Genomic DNA, 21,054 nt, shown 5'->3' on the forward strand with positions numbered 1-21,054 from the left:
CCTTCTTTTCATCATTCAACATTCCAACTGTCATAGGGAGACAATCCACGCACTTGTACATCATCTTGGCTATTTATCCATAGTCATAGGAGGATAATGCCTAATAAGACAATCTACAAGCGTTACATCTCCTTGTCTAAAATAGTCACTGGAGGATATTGTCTAAGAAGACAAACCATTACCTTACATCTCCTTGACTAAATTAGGTTTAAGAGGATACTGATTGTTTCCCATATTGTTTCCTCTCGTAGACAACGATGCTCATTACTTAATAATATATGACATGGTTAAACTTCATGTCAATGTTAAATAATGCATTCATGCCAAACATGGTAAATATCATATCATAGGTTCATAAAAAGTAAACTTTAACTGTACCCCTCACAACAAAAAGTATACGATATTTAAGCAAATCTAGCCACCGAATATGCAAAACAACGAGGGACTCCACCTCCTCTTTTTACATGAGCTCAAGTAAGATAGAATACCCTATCAACAAGACCTCAAGTACTACCACAATATCTAATGGCTCAACCCATTAATGTCTTCAACTAGAAAAATTTACCAATAAACTATTATCAAGTTTAAAGTAAATCCACGATGATTAATATCCAAAACTAGCATGCTACACAACTTTAACATATGCTATATAAGCTACAAGTTACTTCATCTAACATGTATTTTCCGCAACAAGACAATTATAACCATCGTCTAACAACACGTTCACTCAATAAAGGTAAGCAATTATGCATTGAATACATTATAATTACTATCCAAGATTTGAGTGTGGTTGATATTAACTATCTTAAGGTCTCTTTTAGACCATCTATATACATCTACATATGTACAAAGAAAATTAATATCAAACTACTTCTAGTCAAACCAATTAATTCCTCGATTGATAAACCGCGATAATTTGTTGACTAGGTTATTAAAGTTTAAGTTTAAGCTTAGGGATTTCCCTCCTAAGAAAACTAGCATGCAACTCAAGGCAAGAATATCACCATATAATCAAACCAAAAGAATTGCAAAGAGTGAAAGAATCGATACCTAACCGATTGAAAAACGGATTACCATATTTTCCTCCTTCTAGAAAAACAATTCAAAAGAACTGTAATTCTAAACCAGCTCAGGACGAATTGGGTATCAAGCCTTATACCACTGGAAAGCTCTTTGAATCAGCTATCCAACACAAGAAGCGGATTGCAAAACCGAGCTCTGAGTTGAAAGTTATAGCAGTTTCCGTAACGAGTGACGCAGCTGTCAAAAAGACGAACTTTGACGTTTTTCTTGATAGAAATCTCATATTTGACTCCCATAAACATAGGAGAAAGGTCTACAACCATATAGGGTTTGATAAATCACAAAAGATCAATAAATATTCAATCTTTAATTGGTTTCCCTACCAAAAATGAAATTATTAGAAAATTTCTAAAGTCATAACCCAATAACACAAACAATAACTCAAAGTAAAAGACTTATCTTTTGATTGTCGTATTAAAGCACTCTCCTTTGTTCTACTACAAAACTCTTTCCTTAAGATTGTTAGAATAGTTGTATGAACACAGCAACTAAAGTAGAACAGAAGGAACAGTAGCAATGAAGAAACAAGGACGGCGATGTGCTAGGAATAACCAAGGTGCCTCCACTAGCGTCCTTAAGGAAAAGATTTAAGCCCCTTCCAATGGTGCGAGAAAGGCAACAATGGCGTCTTCCTCCACAGGATTCAATGGTTAACAGCAGCCTGACTTTGCACTAGAACGGACTACCCTCTAGAAACGACAATATAACTCTCTGGGTGGGGGAAGAAGAGAAGAAGAAGGGGACTGGTTTGAGTTTTCGTTTTCTCTAAGTTGAGTTCGATCAAGTCTATTTTCTCTATGGACTCACAGTCCTATTTATAGAGGTTAGGAGAAAGAGAGACCAACTCCTAATAGAACAACTGAAACTTCTTTGCTTTCAAGAAAAAAGGAAAAACAAGTTTAGGCTATTGGTCAAACCACTACCCACAACAGTAAGCCCAAGCCCAAGCCCGAACCCTACCCGATGTGGTGGATAACCAATGTGGGACTATCTACTATGCACTAAAGTGGCGAGAATACCATTTGTTCATCTCCTCCACTTTGCACACACACACTAGTATTTAGAACAAAAGAGAGTGCTTTAATACGACAATCAAAAGATAAGTCTTTTATTTTGAATTATTTTTGTGTTATTTGTGTTATGACTTTAGAAATTTTTTAATAATTTCGTTTTTGTTAGGGAAACCAATTAAAGATTCAATATTTATTGATCTTTTGTGGTTTATCAAACCCTATATGGTTGTAGACCTTTCTCCTACGTTTGTGGGAGTCAAATATGAGATTTCTATCAAGAAAAACGTCAAAGTTCGTCTTTTTTACTCTTTACTGTCGTCACTCGTTCACGAAACTGCTATAACTTTCAGCTCAAAACTCGGTTTTGCAATCCGCTTTTTGGGTTGAAAAGCTGATTCAAAGAGCTTTTCAGTGGTATAAGGCTTGATACCCAATTCTTCATGAGCTGGTTCAGAATTACAGTTCTTTTGAACTGTTTTTTCTAGGAGGAAAATATGGTAATCCGATTTTTCAATCGGTTAGGTATCGTATTCTTTCACTCTTTGCAATTCTTTTGGTTTGATTATATGGTGATATTCTTGCCTTGAGTTGCATGCTAGTTTTTCTTAGGAGGAAAATCCCTAAGCTTAAACTTCTTTAATAACCTAGTCAACAAATTATACGTGTTTATCACTGAGGAATTAATTGGTTTGACTAGAAGTAGTTTGATATTAATTTTCTTTGTACATATGTAGATGTATGGAGATGGTCTAAGAGAGATCTTAAGATAGTTAATATCAACCACACTCAAATCTTGGATAGTAATTATAATGTATTCAATGCATAATTGCTTATCTTTATTGAGTGAGCTTGTTGTTAGACGATGGTTATAATTGTATTATTGTGAAAATACATGTTAGATGAAGTAACTTGTAGCTTATATCCAATATAGCATATGTTAAAGTTGTGTAGCATGCTAGTTTTGGATATTAATCATCGTGGATTTACTTTAAACTTGATAATAGTTTATTGGTAAATTTTTCTAGTTGAAGACATTAATGGATTGAGCCATTAGATGTTGTGGTAGTACTTGAGGTCTTGTTGATATGGTATTCTATCTTACTTGAGCTCATATAAAAAGAGGAGGTGGAGTCCTCAGTTGTTTTGCATATTCAGTGGCTAGATTTGCTTAAATATTGTATACTTTTGTTGTGAAGGGTACAGTTAAAGTTTACTTTTCCCCGAACCTATGATATGATATTTACCATGTTTGGCATGAATGCATTATTTAACATTGACATGAAGTTTAACCATGTCATATATTATTAAGTAATGAGCATCGTTGTCTACTAGAAACAACAATATGGGAAACAATCAATATCCTCTTAAACCTAATTTAGTCGAGGAGATGTAAGGTAATGGTTTGTCTTCTTAGACAATATCCTCCAAATGACTATTTTTAGACAAGGAGGTGTAACGCTTGTAGATTGTCTTATTAGGCATTATCCTCCTATGACTATGGATAAATAGCCAAGGTGATGTACAAGTGGATGGATTGTCTCCCTATGATAGTCGGAATGTTGAATGATGAAAAGAAGGATGATAATGATATTATCTTGGGTAAAACCTTTTTCATCTAATTCTTCTATTCTTTAAAATTCATTTGAATCACTTGTGGATTTCCTTTCATATAGATAGCATGAACATAATATGACTATGTTTAATATGATCTAGAATCATAGACTTGAGTAAAGTATATTCTTGTCATAAGAGTGCATTTTATTGTTGTTGTTTCTTTTTAGTGTTTGTAACGGTATAATGTGTTTTGCATGTAAGTTTGATTAGGTTGAGTAACCATTGAACTGTGGGGGTGACCCATATGCATGACATTTTTACCATAGTTCATCTCACAAGATAATTGGAAAGACAACTAACTCAACAAAGTATGGAAAGGTCTTGGGCCTATCCAAAAAATGTTTCAAAATGTGGGGTGTCTTGCCAAGGCTATTGTGAATGAATCTAAAAAAATATATATATATATATTTTTATATATATATATATATATATATATATATATATATATATATATATATATATATATATATATATATATATATATTTTTTTTTTTTTTTTTAGAATTATCAAGTAGATGTTCATTGGTGAAACTTCATAATAGTGATGTTTGTTTTCAGGTTGTCATGAGTGAGTGATAACAATTTTGTAGATACCACACTATTATTGAATGTCTTATATGCTAATTTTATTTGAGGTTGTGCTTTCTGAGAAATTGGCATAGAGTGGTTGAATGTTCATAATGAACTACATAAGATAATCCCATTATCTTATGAGTATTTCTTGTTCAGAAATTTCAGGATCTGTTGATTGTTGTTCACTAGGAGCTACCAACCTTTCAATGCCAATTTTCAAAGGAAACAAATTCTCAAAGAAATCAGCATTTTTACTCTCTATAATAGTGTTAGCATCGACAAGGTTATTATCAGATTTTACTACTAAAAATCTATATGTAGCACTATTATGAGCATAACCAATGAACATACAATCAACAGTTCTAGGTCCTAATTTTCTCTTTTTTTTTTAGTTCGTTCACAAGAACCTTAGCAAGATACCCCCACATTTTTAAATATGTGTCGTTAGGTACATGACCTTTCCATAACTCATATGGTGTCTTATTCCCCTGTTTTTTGTTGGGGTATCCTATTACGTATATGGCAAGCGGATAGGATTGCTTCCCCACAAGTTTAGGGAAGCTCCATAACTTACAAGCATAGCATTCATCATCTCTTTAAGTGTTACTTTTTTTCGTTCGGCTTCTCCATTTTCTTTTCGGAGAGTATGGTGGAGTAGTCTCATGAATAATGCCACTCTTGTCACAAAAGTCCTGAAGGGTTAGACTCATATTCTCCACCCCTATCGGACCGAGTCTCTTAATCTTACGCTTAAAAATTGGTTTTCAACTTCAACTTTGTACTTGAGAAACATCTCACCTGCCTCATGCTTGTGTCTAAGTAAATATACCATGGTGTACCTAGAGAAGTCATCTATGAATGTAATATAATAAAACTTCCCCCCTCTAGACATGGTACTTCTGAATTCACCCAAATCCGTCTGAATAAGAGTTAGTAATTCAGTTTTATCTCTAGACACAGTTCTACAGGGTTTCTTCGTGGCTTTAGTCTCAGCACATATCTCACATTTATCATTAGAAAAATCAGAAATATTAGACAATAAACCAAATGCTTTCATCCTTTTCATATATTGAACATTCACATATCCTAGTCTACCATGCCATATATTAAAAGAGTCAAGCAAATAAGCGAGCGATTCATTCTTATTAATAATAATGTTGTCAAGTACATTCAACATGAAAAGACCATTTGTTATTACAATAACCTTTACCAACAAAACCCTCATTCTTTTGTCGGAACAAACTTGTCACTCTCAAAGTCACCTTGGCCTTTTTTCCCATAGGGACCACGAAATCAGATTCGGCGAATCTCGGGAACATGAAGAACATTACTAAGTGAAAGGGTTTTCCCCGGTTAACTTCGGAAAGAACCTTGCATGTTCCCTCAACAGAAAGACCCTAGAGTCACCCATATAGACCTTTTCATCTTTCACTAGTATGTAGTCCGAGAGGCTTCAACATCACCACGGGCGTCGCGGGTGGCACGGAATCTAGTACCCAGTTCCTCTTCCCGGTGGCTATGAACACTTGTGACCACGACTAATCTTTGCAGATATGAAACAAAAGAATGTTGATGCCATGAAGGTACACATTAACACATGCATTTGATAGGATTTTTCTTGTACATCTTTACGGTTTCAGCAGAGGAAGACCTCTTTATTTCATTATGGTAAAGATGTACACAATTGAACATGCTTTAAGCGTAGTTGTTTTAAAGTGTTTAGATTCCGTCCTCCTCTACTTGTGTCCACTTATCAATGGAACTCTTTGGCTACCTCTTTTTTTCTTTCTTTACGTTGGTCTGCGTCTCTCCCTAATGGTTAGGTTACACTAGCTACATATTTTTTCTTTCTTTGAGATTCTTGATTCCCTGTTTTGGAACTCTTTGCCTAATAGGCTTTGTTATATAGAAAGAGATCAGCATGTCGGATAAGCATTGTTTTCTTCCTTAGATACCATATCAAAAAGATGGTTTACTACATATGTCCTCTTTACAGGCAATTATCTCGATCGCCATCGAAGATGGTAATTAACTTCAGGAAGCTTGGGAGCACATTCTGATGTGTCTATCTCAATTGATTGCTTTGCACGGTTTATCTGAAGTGACTGGAACTCGAGAGCATCTTTGAGAGTTCGCTTTGACATTACGAATACCATATTTTACATTCTATTTCGTTCCATTTGTACAAACCTGCAATGGACGAGAGGTGAACAAAATTAATGCAAGATTTGTTTCTATACAGTTCCTGATGCTTGTCCTCTAAACATGTGGTTTGTCTAGAATTGTTTAGGTGGTAATTGTTGGATTTGTGTACTAAGTAAACTATCTTAACTGAATGGCGGGAAAGGTATTTAATTGTTCTTCAAATAAAGCGTTATCATTTTTATTTATTTTTTGAATGAATTAACTTTCTTTGTTGTTTTACGTCATTTCTTGTATGTTGGTTGATCGGGCTTTTAGGCATTACATAGCATTAACTATGAATTGTTGGAATCTCTTGTGTATTTCTAAATACTAATGTGTGTGTGCAAAGTGGAGGAGATGAACAAATGGTATTCTCGCCACTTTAGTGCATAGTAGATAGTCCCACATTGGTTATCCACCACATCGGGTAGGGTTGGGCTTGGGCTTGGAAAACTTTTGTTGGTAGTAGTGGTTTGACCAATAGCTTTAAACTTGTTTTGCCTTTTTCTTGGCAACAAGTTTGGTGTTCTATTAGGAGTTGGTCTCTCTTTCTCCTAACCTCTATAAATAGGATTTGTGAGTCCATAGAAAAATAGACTTGATCGAAACTTCAACTCGGAGAAACGCGAAAACTCAAACCAGTCCTTTTCTTCTTCTCTTCTTCTGTCGGCCGCCGAGAGAGTTATATTCTTTGTTCTAGAGGGTAGTCCGTTCTAGTGCAAAGTCGGACCTGCTGTTAACCATTGAATCTATGAGGAAGACGTCATTGTTGCCTTTACGCACCATTGGAAGGGGCGAAATCTTTCCTTAAGGACGGCTAATCCGGCGCCTTGGTTGGTTATTCCCGATTCTTCTTGTCCTTGTTTCTTTTTTATTGCTACTTCTCATGTTCCTTCTGTTATACTTTAGTTGATGTGTTCATACAACTATTCTAACAATCTTAAGGAAAGAGTTTTGTAGTAGAACAAAGGAGAGTGCTTTAATACGACAATCAAAAGATAAGTATTTTACTCTTTGAGTTATTGTTTGTGTTATTGGGTTATGACTTTAGAAATTTTCTAATAATTTCGTTTTTGGTAGGAAAACCAATTAAAGATTGAATATTTATTGATCTTTTGTGGTTTATCAAACCCTATATGGTTGTAGACCTTTCTCCTATGTTTATGGGAGTCAAATATGAGATTTCTATCAAAAAAACGTCAAAGTTCGTCTTTTTGACAGCTGCGTCACTCGTTACGGAAACTGCTATAACTTTCAGCTCAAAGCTCGGTTTTGCAATCCGCTTTTTGTGTTGGATAGCTGATTCAAAGAGCTTTCCAGTGGTATAAGGCTTGATACCCAATTCGTCCTGAGCTGGTTTAGAATTACAGTTCTTTTGAACTGTTTTTCTAGAAGGAGGAAAATATGGTAATCCGGTTTTTCAATCGGTTAGGTATCGTATTCTTTCACTCTTTGCAATTCTTTTGGTTTAATTATATGGTGATATTCTTGCCTTGAGTTGCATGCTAGTTTTCTTAGGAGGGAAATCCCTAAGCTTAAACTTCTTTAATAACCTAGTCAACAAATTATACGTGTTTATCACTGAGGAATTAATTGGTTTGACTAGAAGTAGTTTGATATTAATTTTCTTTGTACATATGTAGATGTATGTAGATGGTTTAAGAGAGACCTTAAGATAGCTAATATCAACCACACTCAAATCTTGGATAGTAATTATAATGTATTCAATGCATAATTGCTTACCTTTATTGAGTGAACGTGTTGTTAGACGATGATTATAATTGTACTGTTGTGAAAATACATGTTAGATGAAGTAACTTGTAGCTTATATCCAATATAGCATATGTTAAAGTTGTGTAGCATGCTAGTTTTGGAACATTAATCATCGTGGATTTACTTTGAACTTGATGATAGTTTATTAGTAAATTTTTCTAGTTGAAGACATTAATGGGTTGAGCCATTAGATGTTGTGGTAGTACTTAAGGTCTTGTTGATAGGGTATCCTATCTTGCTTGAGCTCATGTAAAAAGAGGAGGTGAAGTCCTCAGTTGTTTTGCATATTTAGTGGCTAGATTTGCTTAAATATCGTATACTTTTTGTTGTGAGGGGTACATTTAAAGTTTACTTTTCCTGAACCTATGATATGATATTTACCATGTTTGGCATGAATGCATTATTTAACATTGACATGAAGTTTAACCATGTCATATATTAAGTAATGAGCATCGTTGTCTACGAGAGGAAACAATATGTGAAACAATCAATATCCTCTTAAACCTAATTTAGTCAAGGAGATGTAAGGTAATGGTTTGTCTTTTTAGACAATATCCTCCAGTGACTATTTTAGACAAGGAGATGTAATGCTTGTGGATTGTCTTATTAGGCATTATCCTCCTATGACTATGAATAAATAGCCAAGGTGATGTCCAAGTGCGTGGATTGTCTCTCTATGTAAGTTGGAATGTTGAATGATGAAAAAAAAAAAAGAATGATAATGATATTATCTTGGGTAAAACCTTTTTCATCTAATTCTTCTATTCTTTAAAATTCATTTGAATCACTTGTGGATTTCCTTTCATATAGATAGCATGAACATAATATGACTATGTTTAATATGATCTAGAATCATAGACTTGAGTAAAGTATATTCTTGTCATAAGAGTGCATTTTATTGTTGTTGTTTCTTTTAGTGTTTGCAGCGGTATAATTTGTTTTGCATGTAAGTTTGATTAGGTTGAGTAACCATTGAACTGTGGGGGGTAGTGACCCATATGCATGATACTGTTTTACCATAGTTCATCACACAAGATAATTGGAAAGACACTGAACTACAAAGTATGGAAAGGTCTTGGGCCTATCCAAAAATGTTTCAAAATGTGGGGGGTGTCTTGCCAAGGCTATTGTGAATGAATCTAAAAGAAATATATATATATATTTTTTTGAGACCTAGAATTATCAAGTAGATGTTCATTGGTGAAACTCATAATAGTGATGTTTGTTTTCAGTTGTCATGAGTGATAACAATTTTGTAGATACCACACTATTATTGAATGTCTTATATGCTAATTTTATTTGAGGTTGTGCTTTCTGAGAAATTGGCATAGAGTGGTTGGATGTTCATAATGAACTACATAAGATAATCCCATTATTTCTGCACAAGAAATTTGGAAGACTATCAATGAGTATTTCCACCATTCATGGTGATGATGTTTATATGTTTCTTGATGAAGATTCATTAACCTATAAGGAAGTTGTCTGTCTATGAGAAGTGTCCTTTTTGAAGGATACAACTCCTCTAAACTGGACTCTTGATTTATTGGGGGATCTGTAGGTTGAATTGGATCTTCAAGAGAAAACTAAAACGTGATAGTTGTATTGCAAAATACAATGCTAATAATAATAGCCAAGGGGTTTCAATCAGAGACAAGATTTATACTATTTTGAAACCTTGCTCATATAACTAGAATTTCTTCTACAGAATTCTAAAGACTCTAGTTGAGTAGTTGTGCGGAACTACAATACCAAGTAGTACCAGGTGATGAGCTGAAGGTATACAATTTAGTAAAATCTTTGTATGAGTTGATTCAAGCGCCTATAAATGTCATGAGCAATTCAACAACATATTAGTATCATATGGATGTCAAAGTACAGTTGTTGATAAAAAAAAATGTGTACTTTCTTTAGAGCAAAGCAAGACATATGTGTTAATCTCTCTTTGTTTAGATGATTTAATATCATGAGTGCTAGCATTGAGAATGTGTATGAGACAGAGAAATTCCTTTTTGAAACACATCATAAACCGTCATTGAAAATGATAGTTTATTATGTTGTTAAACTCATTTCTGTAACTACTATATTCAGTTGTCAAGATGTTGACGTTTGAATATGGTTGAAGGCCACAACGTACCTTAAACCAGACCGGCCGGATGGTATAGGGGAATTTCGGGCACTACAGAATTGAATGACTGGTGAATATAGGAATTAAAACTCATGTTGGTCTCATTATATTGTTATAGCACTTAGTAGAAATATTTTTCATTGAAAAGTATGGGTATTATGATAGTAAGCATGTGTTAACACCTTTTGTGGCAAATATCCATCTTATGAAAAATAATCTCCTTGTGTTTTCTCATACTAAATATGTCAATATCAATGGTAGCCAATTGTACTTGATAGATAATGTATGTGAGACATGACATTGCCTACATTAATGGCATACTGAGCTGATAACCCATTGTGTCCTTATAAGGAACTTTGATGTATATTGTCAGATTATCCAAGTACTATAGCAGAGCCATTGATTATGGACTGATATTTAGTAGATTTCCATCATTGTTAGAAGGGTAATATGTTATAAACCGGATCCATGAATGGTTATGTGTTTACCTTTGGTGGAAATTGAGTGTCTTGGATATCATCCAAGCTAATCGCCTTAGAAAAGGCATGTGATGATCTTTGAGTGGGTTAGCAACCTCTTGGCAAATCTTCCCATTGGCTCTAAAACAGACCTCCCTGATTTGTATATGCTTTGCAAACCGTCTCATTGCAATAGCTAAGACATTTTATCTTATGTGCAATGGGAAAAGAATACATGTAAGTTGAGATATAACTTAATCAAGCAGCTGCTAGAGATTATGTTAGGTTGGACTTAGTTTGGCCACATGTCTAACCGCACCACTTCTTTGGAGGCAAGTGGTTATACGTCGAGGGGGATGGGACTTTTGCCTTAGATAGAGGGCGACACTAACGGCAACCCCACCTATGTGATTGGAGATCCCATGAATTAGGTTCAAAGGGAAAAACAAGTCACCTCGTCGCTCTGATATGCTATTGTCTTTCTTTGAGACGTCCCACCCTATGACTAGATAGCATTATTGTATACTTTGTATAACTTGAATAGCAATGAGAAAAGGATGAGTTATTTTACTCTTAATGGAATCCATAGTCCATTATTTTTATGAGATAGTGTATTCTAACTGCTATGTACACTTGATGGATATCCACCTACGTGAATGTAGAATTGGGTGGTTCTTATTTGGAGGCAAGTGGTTATACGTCGAGGGGGATAGGACTTTTGCCTTAGATAGAGGGTGACACTGACGGCAACCCCACCTATGTGATTGGAGATCCCATTAATTAGGTTCAAAGGGAAAAACAAGTCACCTCGTCGCTTTGATATGCTATTGTCTTTCTTTGAGACGTCCCACCCTATGACTAGATAGCATTATTGTATACTTTGTATAACTTGAATAGCAATGAGAAAAGGATGAGTTATTTTACTCTTAATGGAATCCATAGTCCATTATTTTTATGAGATAGTGTATTCTAACTGCTATGTACACTTGATGGATATCCACTTACGTGAATGTAGAATTGGGTCGGTTCTTATGAGTATTCAGGCAAGTACTCTAGAGCATTCACATAACACAAAAAAATGCAAGGGCCAAAAAGCACAACACCGCTAGCAATGCATATAATGAAAGAGCAATGTGGGTGCATGTCCTCTATTTTACTACAAGGGGAATGTTGGTTCAAAGATTTTTAATCCACCACTTTCACGTATTATTAGACATGTTACCCTATGGTAGGTTCAAGCCCGTAAAGCACCGATATCTTATGCATTGTTTTTCGATTCTCTCCGCATTTCGTTAACCCATTTCTTTTGTAATATCCTATTCCAAAATAGTGGGGGACTATTAGTATTTTGAAATAGTGGGGATTGTTGGAATCTCTTGTGTATTTCTAAATACTAATGTGTGTGCAAAGTGGAGGAGATGAACAAATGGTATTCTCGCCACTTTAGTGCATAGTAGATAGTCCCACATTGGTTATCCACCACATCGGGTAGGGTTCGGGCCTGGGCTTGGGCTTATTGTTGTGGGTAGTGGTTTGACCAATAGCCTAAACTTGTTTTGCCTTTTTCTTGAAAGCGACAAGTTTCAGTGTTCTATTAGGAGTTGGTCTCTCTTTCTCCTAACCTCTATAAATAGGACTGTGAGTCCATAGAGAAAATAGACTTGATCGAAACTCAACTCGAGAAAACGTAAAACTCAAACCAGTCATTTTCTTATTCTCTTCTTCACCGGCCGCCCGGAGAGAGTTATATTCTTTGTTCTAGAGGGTAGTCCTGCGTTTCTAGTGCAAAGTCGATTACTGTTAACCATTGAATCTGTGAGGAAGGCGCCTGTTGCCTTTCTCGCACCATTGGAAGGCTTAAATCTTTCCTTAAGGACAGACCTAAAACCCGCGCCTGGTTATTCCCGCCATCGCTGTCCTTGTTTCTTTATTGCTATCACCGCTTCATCGTTCATACGTTCTACTTTAGTTCTTTGTGTTCATACAACTATTCTAACATGAATTGTGTCACGATAGTTCACCAAAATTTGTTGTAGATACTAGGAATTGTGTATTGTACCGACTACAGGAAGAGCGATGCTGGGATGCTGTAGTACTATATGGGGACTGGGAGTCTGGGACCTTGAATCTGTAGAAACCATTCCCAACGGCAAAACAGTTGCAGATATCACTGGAAAATATTGATTACTCTGTAAAACAGTATCAGTTTATTGGTTACTTTCAATCATCGCGAAGACTTGCTATAGTGGATCATATATATGCTCCCCATGACCCCATTCAATATCAAGAAGCTGGCGCAAAAATGATTATGTCAATGTAGTAAACTGCAGCAGGCTAATTTGTTTAGGAGCATCATCTATTATGAACAACTGGACAATACCTCTCTTGTAAGCTAAATGAATTTGAATCATGGAAAAAAGTGACAGTCTGACTAGAAAAGTTTACAAATCAAAATATAACTTCCTGATCAGAGAAAAATATATATTCTCAACGTCGAATACTAATTAGTCAAAAGATTAGTAGATATACATTTCAAAATGAGTCTCTCCCCGAGTGAATGAATTTTAACTAATACAATTCTATTTGCACAAGAATCGGATAAATTCCTTTGCTCCAAAATTCTATTTACATACAGCAAAAATGGATACCCCTAAAAGCAACTATAAGGTCAAGAATCAAAATAGTTTAAAACTAAAACAAAACAGTAATACACCATTACACTTCAAACATCTACCTAACACTTTCTGCTTGCCAACATTCTTTAACTTCATTCTGCCCACGACCAGCTCTAATTAACAATCATCACAACTTGAGTTCCAATTTGCTTCAGCATATTTAGAATCAAACACCAGCACCCAGGTAAACCCTCCAGCATCAAAAACACAAATGCCTTCTGGATGGACTGAAGAGTAAGTCCCTTCTGTGAGAAATAAGAACAGCCTATCAAACAAAGATGAGGATGTACATGTATTTCACCATAATAACTCCTCACTGCAACAAGCACGGGCTCTCAGTTGGGCATCACATTGGTAACCCACACTGAAGGCGCTCATTCAAAAGGTGCCAAAACAAGAAAGGGACTGCAAAGTGTGCCTCTAATCGGTAAAATCAAGAGTGTTTTGGGGCATGACAAGAAGCCACTACAAAATCTCTATAAAGTTTGGTCTCAGTTCATATTTAGCAGTAAGAAAGGCAATTTACTCTGCCTAGAGCCACCACCTCTCATCTTCTAACACCTTGCTAGACTAGAACTTTTGTTCGGACAAGACAGCTTTGACTGTATCCTTTACAAAGGCATAAAAGCATTCTCTACGGGAACTTGGCATTAGATTCGACATATGAAGCTGCTTGGTCTGATTATTATGTCTGCATACTGAGTCAGGAAAGGGGCGGACAATGGATTTCTTATGTTCTAATCCACATGCTGCCAGAACAGTATGAGTTGCAAGCCTTGCAACTTCCTTGAATCCATCAACACCTACAGATGCAATACATTTTATGATGAAAATGTTAGATTCAATTATGAAAAATCAAGTCCATCCCCAACTAAAACAGGCAACACACACACATAATGACAAAACACAAAGTAATTTTAAAAGGTCAATCAATGGCATAATGACAAGAGGGGCGTGAAGATGAATTAGATGGTAAAACAATATCTACATGGTTCACGAATCTATTCCTTACAGTTTGGGGACAATTAAGTCCCCTTCAGCCCTTCTAATGCACAGAAGCCCGTCTTAACTTTAGAAATTTCTCGTCATTTTGTCATGTTAATGTAAGTCAGTGTGTTGGACACTGACACACGTGTTCATGTCGTTGTTAGATAGACTTTACCTAAACCAAAGGAGTAAATTTCAGTGACAATGCAAGTGCAACATAACTAACTACAATTAAAAGGTAAACATGTAGGGATATAGCAAAAAATAAAGAATCCATCAAAACAAATAGCACATACCTAGCCGTTTATCCTTACTAAGCAATTTTAAATTCAGCTTAACCAATGATTGGACTTCACACTTTGCACCCTTGTCTTTTGGAGCTTAACCAATAAGGTGACCCCAACCTATATTAAAATTTTGGAGCTCTTACATAGACTTTGTCTTCCATTGAATTGAGCCAGACCGTGATACCCAAGTCACTGCGCAATGAGTTGCATATAAAGTTGGGCGCACTGTAGATTTGGTATTGAATTAATGACAAGAAAAATGGTCACATCATAGCACTTGCTCTGACACGTGCATCCCAAGCAGAGTGTAAAAACCTTCATCTCCCGCTGTTCATTCTCTAATACACCTCGTTTCTTTCCCTCCCAAGAAACAATAACTTGAAAATTTTACTTCTCCTCTCATTCTGCTTCTTCCTCTTGTTCCCAAGAACCAGCAACAATGGAGTCATCATGTTCACACTGGTGGCATGCACCAATCTACATAACAGTTTCAATCGTACTTGCCATTGTAGCAATCACCACAACAACTCACTCGAACACCAAACCTCAAACACCTTTCTCTTCAAACCAAGATTCTTTAATAACCCATCAAATCTCCACAAACGCTTCTCGATCACTTCGTAACTCTGGTTTTCATTTCATGTCTACACTTCTACAAATCTCACCAAAACTTTTCCTTCCAGCTTCTTCATCGACCATTTTTGCTATTCAAGATACAGCTATTTCTAACATCTCTCTTCCTCCATTGTTAATGAGAGATCTTCTTTGGTATCATACCTCTTCTGTTAAGCTTTCTTTAGATGATCTTTTGAAACAACCCCAAGGTAGTTGTGTTCCTACGTTGCTTAATGGAAAGAATCTTTCTATCACAAAGATTGTCAATCAAGAAAGATTGGTTGAAATCAATGGAGTTTTGATTTCTCATCCTGATATTTTCAGTCATGGGCTATATTAGATTCATGGGGTTGTCGCGCCGTTCTTTTGGATTAATTATACATTGGAGCAAAAACAAGATTGGGGTTCATTAAATCGCATGTTTGTGGACAAAATATGAGTGTAAATGCCAATGTAACACAAGCAAGAAACATGTGGAATCGTGCTATAAGGCAGTTGAGCTCGAATGGGTATGTTTCGTTTGCGATTGGGTTGCTGTCAGTTCTTGATAGGATTCTTATTGATTACACCGATTTGAGTTCTGTTACAATTTTCGCCCCTTCGGATTTCGCTTACATTGCTTCGCCTTTGCCGATGTTGGAGAGACTAGTGAGGTTGCATATATTGCCTGAAAGATATGAGTACAGAGAACTTGTTTCTATGCCTGCGAAAGCTTCTTTAAGGACATTATTTAATGGGGATGACCTGGAAGTAACAGAGGATTATAATGCCAAGGGGGTACTTGGTACCAGATATCCTGTGGTCGAAGGAGTTTGTGATTCATGGGATTTCTCGACCCTTTAAAACGGTGAAGCTTTCTAGCACAATGAGTTAGGAGCATTTTCAGATCAATGGAGTTGTGTTGCTGCTATTTTCTGTATGGCTCTTGTGACTTTTATGTTCGGTGATTGTATAATTTGTGTTTTTGTTCTATTCTGATAAGTAAACAGAAACGAAACTTAAACAGAAACAGAACACTTAAAATTATCTCTGTTTTCCTGGAAAACTAGAGCCACTTCTATTCTCTTTTTTTCTTATTTTCTTTTTCATACATTCCTCTTCCCTTAATACAAGAGATTTCTTTTCTTACTAGCCTTACACTTGTCCAACTACTACTGCATCTCACTCTATTAGAAATACTACCCTACCCTTATATAACTAAAGTAATTACTCGCATGTCCTTATAATAGGACATGACAATGCCGTCTCCTTAAGAATCCTTGTCCTCAAGGATTAAAGTGAGGATAGTGTGTGGTGATGTTCGCCCAATCTTCCCAGGTAGCATCATCTGGAGAGGTATGAGACCATTGGATAAGAACCTGAGCTACACCTTGGTTGTTCCTTGGGATGAGTCTGCGAGATAGGATGGCTATGGGTTCCATTTTGAATTGTCCTGTCTGGTCGACGAGAGGGAGCTGAGGAGATGGCACTACAATGGAACCTAGCTTCTTCTTGAGTTGAGATACATGGAAAATTGGATGGATTCTTGACTCTGGTGGTAATTGGAGTTTGTAAGCAACTGCACCGACTCTTGCCGACACCTGAAATGGACCATAAAACTTGGCTGAAAGCTTTAAATTCCTGCGAATTGAGATGGAAGTTTGCCTATAGGGTTGGAGTTTCAAATAGACCCAATCACCAACCAAAAACGATCTCTCGGTTCTTTTTTTGTCTGCAAAATGCTTCATACGTTCTTGAGCTTTAGTTAAACCATCTTTAATCATGTCCACCATGGTTTGCCTCTGTTTGAGGTAGTCTTCTACAAGTACCTGCCACGTAGGGTGATTGTGCAGGGGATGGCGAGGTGAGGTGGAGTGTATCCATATAAAGCTGTGAAAGGTGACATCTTGAGGCTGGTGTGAAAGTTAGTGTTGAACCACCATTCCGCCAAAGAGATCCACCTTACCCAATGTTGTGGTGTGTGTCCGGTCATGCATCTCAAATAAGCTTCCAAGGGCATTAGTATGCTTCAATTTTTGTCCATCGGTTTGAGGGGGTGGTAAGTTGTCTTTGAGATGTAGTTCAGGTCCCAATGCCTTGAACAAATGTTGCCAAAAAGAGCTGATGAAAACCTTGTCTCAGTCAGAAATAATGGTTTGGGGAAGGCCATGGAGTTTGTAGATATGATCCATGAAGAATGTGAGCCAATGAAGAAGCGATATAAGGATGACTAAGAGCCAAGAAATGGCTATATTTGGTGAATCATCCACTACAACTAAAATAACATCTTTGCTGCCGATTTGGGTAAACCTTCAATGAAGTCCATACTAATGTGCTTTGCCAAGCATCTTACTGGAATAGGCAATGGTCGGGCAACCGGGCAGAAAGTTATGTTCTCCCTTGCACCTCTGACAGACATCACAAGTAGTTACAAATTGAAGTACATCTTTCTTCATACCTGGCCAGTAGAAGTAGGTCTTGGCTCTGAGATAAGTTCCTTGAATACCAGAATGACCACCTATAGCAGAAGAATGGATTGTTGCTAACAACTTGGATTGTAAGGCAGTGTTACTACCAGTATAAAGTTTACCCTTGTATCGGAGGACACCTGCATCATAAGAGTACAGTGGGAAACTTGTTGGTGCAACCATGATTCGAGAGATGAGTAGTTGGAGGGTCGCGTCTTGAGCATAACTGAGGGACACTTATGTTATCCATTGTGGTTGTACCACAGTCATAAGATGACATTCTCCTTGTTCTTCCACTACTCTTGAAAGTGCGTCAGCTGCGGTGTTTTCCTTCCCCTTTTTGTACCTTATTTCATAATCAAAGCCCAATAGTTTGGTAAGCCACCTCTGTTGTAAGAGAGTTGTAATTCTTTGCTCCATAAAGAATTTGATTCTCTGCTGGTCTATGTGAACTATAAAGTGGTGCCCTTGTAGATAGGATCTCCATCTTGTTACTGCCATGACAATTGCAAGGAGTTCTTTCTCATAGGTAGAAAAACCTAGTGCTTTAGGACCTAATGCCTTACTAAAGAAAGCGATAGGACGGCCTCCTTGCATTAAAACAGCCCCAATTCCTCGTGCACATGCATCAGTCTCCACTATGAATGTTTGCTTGAAATTAGGGAGTGCTAGAACAGGTGTTGAAGTCATTGCTCTTTTCAGTTCATCAAATGCCTTTTCTGTTGCGGAGGACCATTTAAAATTATTCTTCTTTAGCATATCAGTGAGAGGTCGACTGATGTTGCCATATCCTTGGACATACCTCCTGTAGTAGCCTGTTAAACCTAGGAAGCCTCTTAGCCCTTTGATTGTTTTAGGTTTTGGCCAATTGATCATGGCATCGATCTTGGCTAGATCAGCTGCTACTCCTTCAGGTGTGATTAAGTGACCCAAATACTCTAATTGAGATTGTGCGAAAGTGCATTTAGAAGCCTTTGCATAGAGTGTATGTTGCCTCAGTGTGTCTAAAACCTATCTCAAATGGAGTAAATGCTCGTCCAAACTGGTACTATATACTAGTATGTCCTCAAAGAACACTAATACCTGCTTCCTTAGAAAAGGACTGAAAATCTCATTCATTAGGGCTTGGAATGTAGCTGGAGCATTAGTTAGTCCAAAGGGCATCACCTTAAATTCGTAGTGGCCTTGATGAGTTCTGAATGCTGTCTTGTAGATGTCTTCTGGATGTACCAAAATCTGGTGATAACCTGATCGAAGGTCTAATTTGGAAAAAATGCAAGCCCCATGTAACTCATCTAGTAATTCATCTATAACTGGCATGGGAAACTTATCCTTCACTGTCATATCATTCAACTTCCTATAATCCACACAGAAACGCCATGTCCCATCCTTTTTCTTAACTAATAACACAGGCGAAGCAAATGGGCTATGACTGGGTTGAATCAATCCAAATTGTAGCATTTCTTTCATTAATGATTCGAGAACCGCCTTTTGAATGTAAGGATGCTTGTACGGTCTTTGGTTGGTGGGTTCAGCATCATTTTTGAGTGGGATATGGTGGTCTAATGTTCTGGAAGGAGGAAGACCTTGAGGTTCTTGAAATACATCAGCAAATTCTTGGAGTAAAGGAACTACCTCAGCTGGAATTTCAGGCTTGATGGCAGTAACTGTGATGGAAAATATTTGACCCACAAGAGCATGAATGTTCTTTTTCAAAAAATTTGATAAGGCCTTTGCGGTAATCATTTTTAAAGAAGCAACCTCTGGGCCTCCTCGTAGTACTATCTTCTGGCTTCCCCTTGTAAAAGTTAGTTGGAGCTTCTGAAGGTTAAGTATCACATCTCCACACTGCTTCAGCCAGTCACCACCTAAGACCATGTCACACCCACCCAATGGTAGTATTCTAATGTCATCTTCGAAAGAATGTCCTTGCATCTCCCATTTCAATTTATGGCATATAGCTTTACTAATAGTCTTCTCACCATTAGCAACTCAGAACTAACATGTGAGCTGTTGGTTCAATCTTGCATCCAAATTGCCTAGCCACTTCCGAAGTCTAGGAAATTGTGTGTGATGCGGTGTCTATTAACACAAGAATGGGTCTCTTTTTATTAAACCCGGGATTCGTATGGTATATTCTACCACATTCCTGTTAATGCATGGAGTGAAATCTCCATATCCGTTTCTACTTACTGTAATATCTGTTCTTCCTCGCAGTCATCTTCCATAGGTTCATGATCTTCTTCTGTCCCTACCAACATATACAAGTGTTGAGTTGTACACTTGTGTCCAGGTTTGTAAGTTTCCTTACAATTATAACAAAGTCCTTTTTCTCTTCTGATTCTCATTTGTGCTGGCGTGAGTCGTTTAATGGGTGGTAAGGTGGTGTTTGCACTATTGGAGTTACTTGGGGTGGTATTCAATGGTTTGATGGTGTTTGGGACTTTTGGAAGGGGATTGGAGGTTGTGGGTTGTTTAGTCTGGTAAGATGGAGTGGAAAAATATGATGTGGTGTTGGTGTAGTTTTTTTGTATAGGTTTTGTTGCTTTCCTAACCTGGGCATCCAATGCCACTTCCTGCATCCTTGCGAGGTACAATGCATTACTCAGATTGGTAGGTTGAAACATTTGAATGGAAGCTTTCAATTCATCTTTCAACCCACTGAGAAAACTAAGAACAAAGTACTCTTCACTGAACTGTTTATTTTTACTCACCATAAGAGCTTGAAGTTCTTCAAACTGCTCAAAGTATTCATCCACCGTACCCACTTGAATCAGTTTATTAAAACTGCCGACATAGTTCTCTTGGCCTACCAATTCGAATCGATCACAAATGACTTCAACTAAAGCATTCCAATCTACTAATCCCTTCCCATCTTGGTAAGTCAAGAACCATGAATCTGCTCTTCCTTCAAAGTATAGTGATGCTATACTAATCTCTTTTTTATCATCCATGGGATGCAAGTGAAAAAACTGATTACACTTCCTAGCCCACACACGAGGATTAGTGCCGTCAAAACATGGAAATTCTAACTTAGGGTTTTTAAGAAGATTACCATAGTCATTCTAGTCATTTGGAATCTTTTGTCTTGAGTAAGTTGCCGATTGTTCAGCTTCAGTGGTGGTTTCTAGAGGAGTTCCAGACCCAGAAGGCAACTCAGCTGTTACGGTGGTGTTCTTCCCTTTGTCATTCATTATTTTCAACAGCTGGTCAAATCTAG

At 37.0% G+C, this 21,054-nt stretch overlaps 3 protein-coding genes and 1 long non-coding RNA gene across 4 annotated transcripts; 1 reads left to right on the forward strand and 3 right to left on the reverse strand.

The window, feature by feature from the left end:
• Positions 1-13,430: 13,430 nt before the first annotated feature.
• On the reverse strand, positions 13,431-14,964 carry LOC147517932 (uncharacterized). Its single transcript, XR_015213967.1, has 2 exons — positions 14,782-14,964; positions 13,431-14,301 (listed from the first exon to the last, which is right to left on the reverse strand). It is a non-coding gene; the product is annotated as an uncharacterized LOC147517932 (long non-coding RNA).
• Positions 14,965-15,211: 247 nt separating this feature from the next.
• On the forward strand, positions 15,212-16,230 carry LOC147517933 (fasciclin-like arabinogalactan protein 21). The gene is made up of 2 exons (XM_086593753.1): positions 15,212-15,717; positions 15,786-16,230. Exons 1-2 carry the CDS (start codon positions 15,212-15,214, stop codon positions 16,228-16,230), a joined length of 951 nt encoding a protein of 316 aa, XP_086449879.1.
• A 422-nt stretch (positions 16,231-16,652) lies between these two features.
• Positions 16,653-17,159, reverse strand: LOC147517934 (uncharacterized). Its single transcript, XM_086593754.1, has one exon. The coding sequence runs from the start codon at positions 17,157-17,159 to the stop codon at positions 16,653-16,655; it is 507 nt and encodes a 168-aa protein (XP_086449880.1).
• Positions 17,160-20,019: 2,860 nt separating this feature from the next.
• On the reverse strand, positions 20,020-20,788 carry LOC147517935 (uncharacterized). Its single transcript, XM_086593755.1, has 2 exons — positions 20,390-20,788; positions 20,020-20,085 (listed from the first exon to the last, which is right to left on the reverse strand). Exons 1-2 carry the CDS (start codon positions 20,786-20,788, stop codon positions 20,020-20,022), a joined length of 465 nt encoding a protein of 154 aa, XP_086449881.1.
• Positions 20,789-21,054: the final 266 nt, after the last annotated feature.

Source organism: Coptis chinensis, chromosome 2 (genome assembly GCF_015680905.1).
Source record: "Coptis chinensis isolate HL-2020 chromosome 2, ASM1568090v1, whole genome shotgun sequence".
NCBI classification, from domain to species: Eukaryota; Viridiplantae; Streptophyta; class Magnoliopsida; order Ranunculales; family Ranunculaceae; genus Coptis; species Coptis chinensis.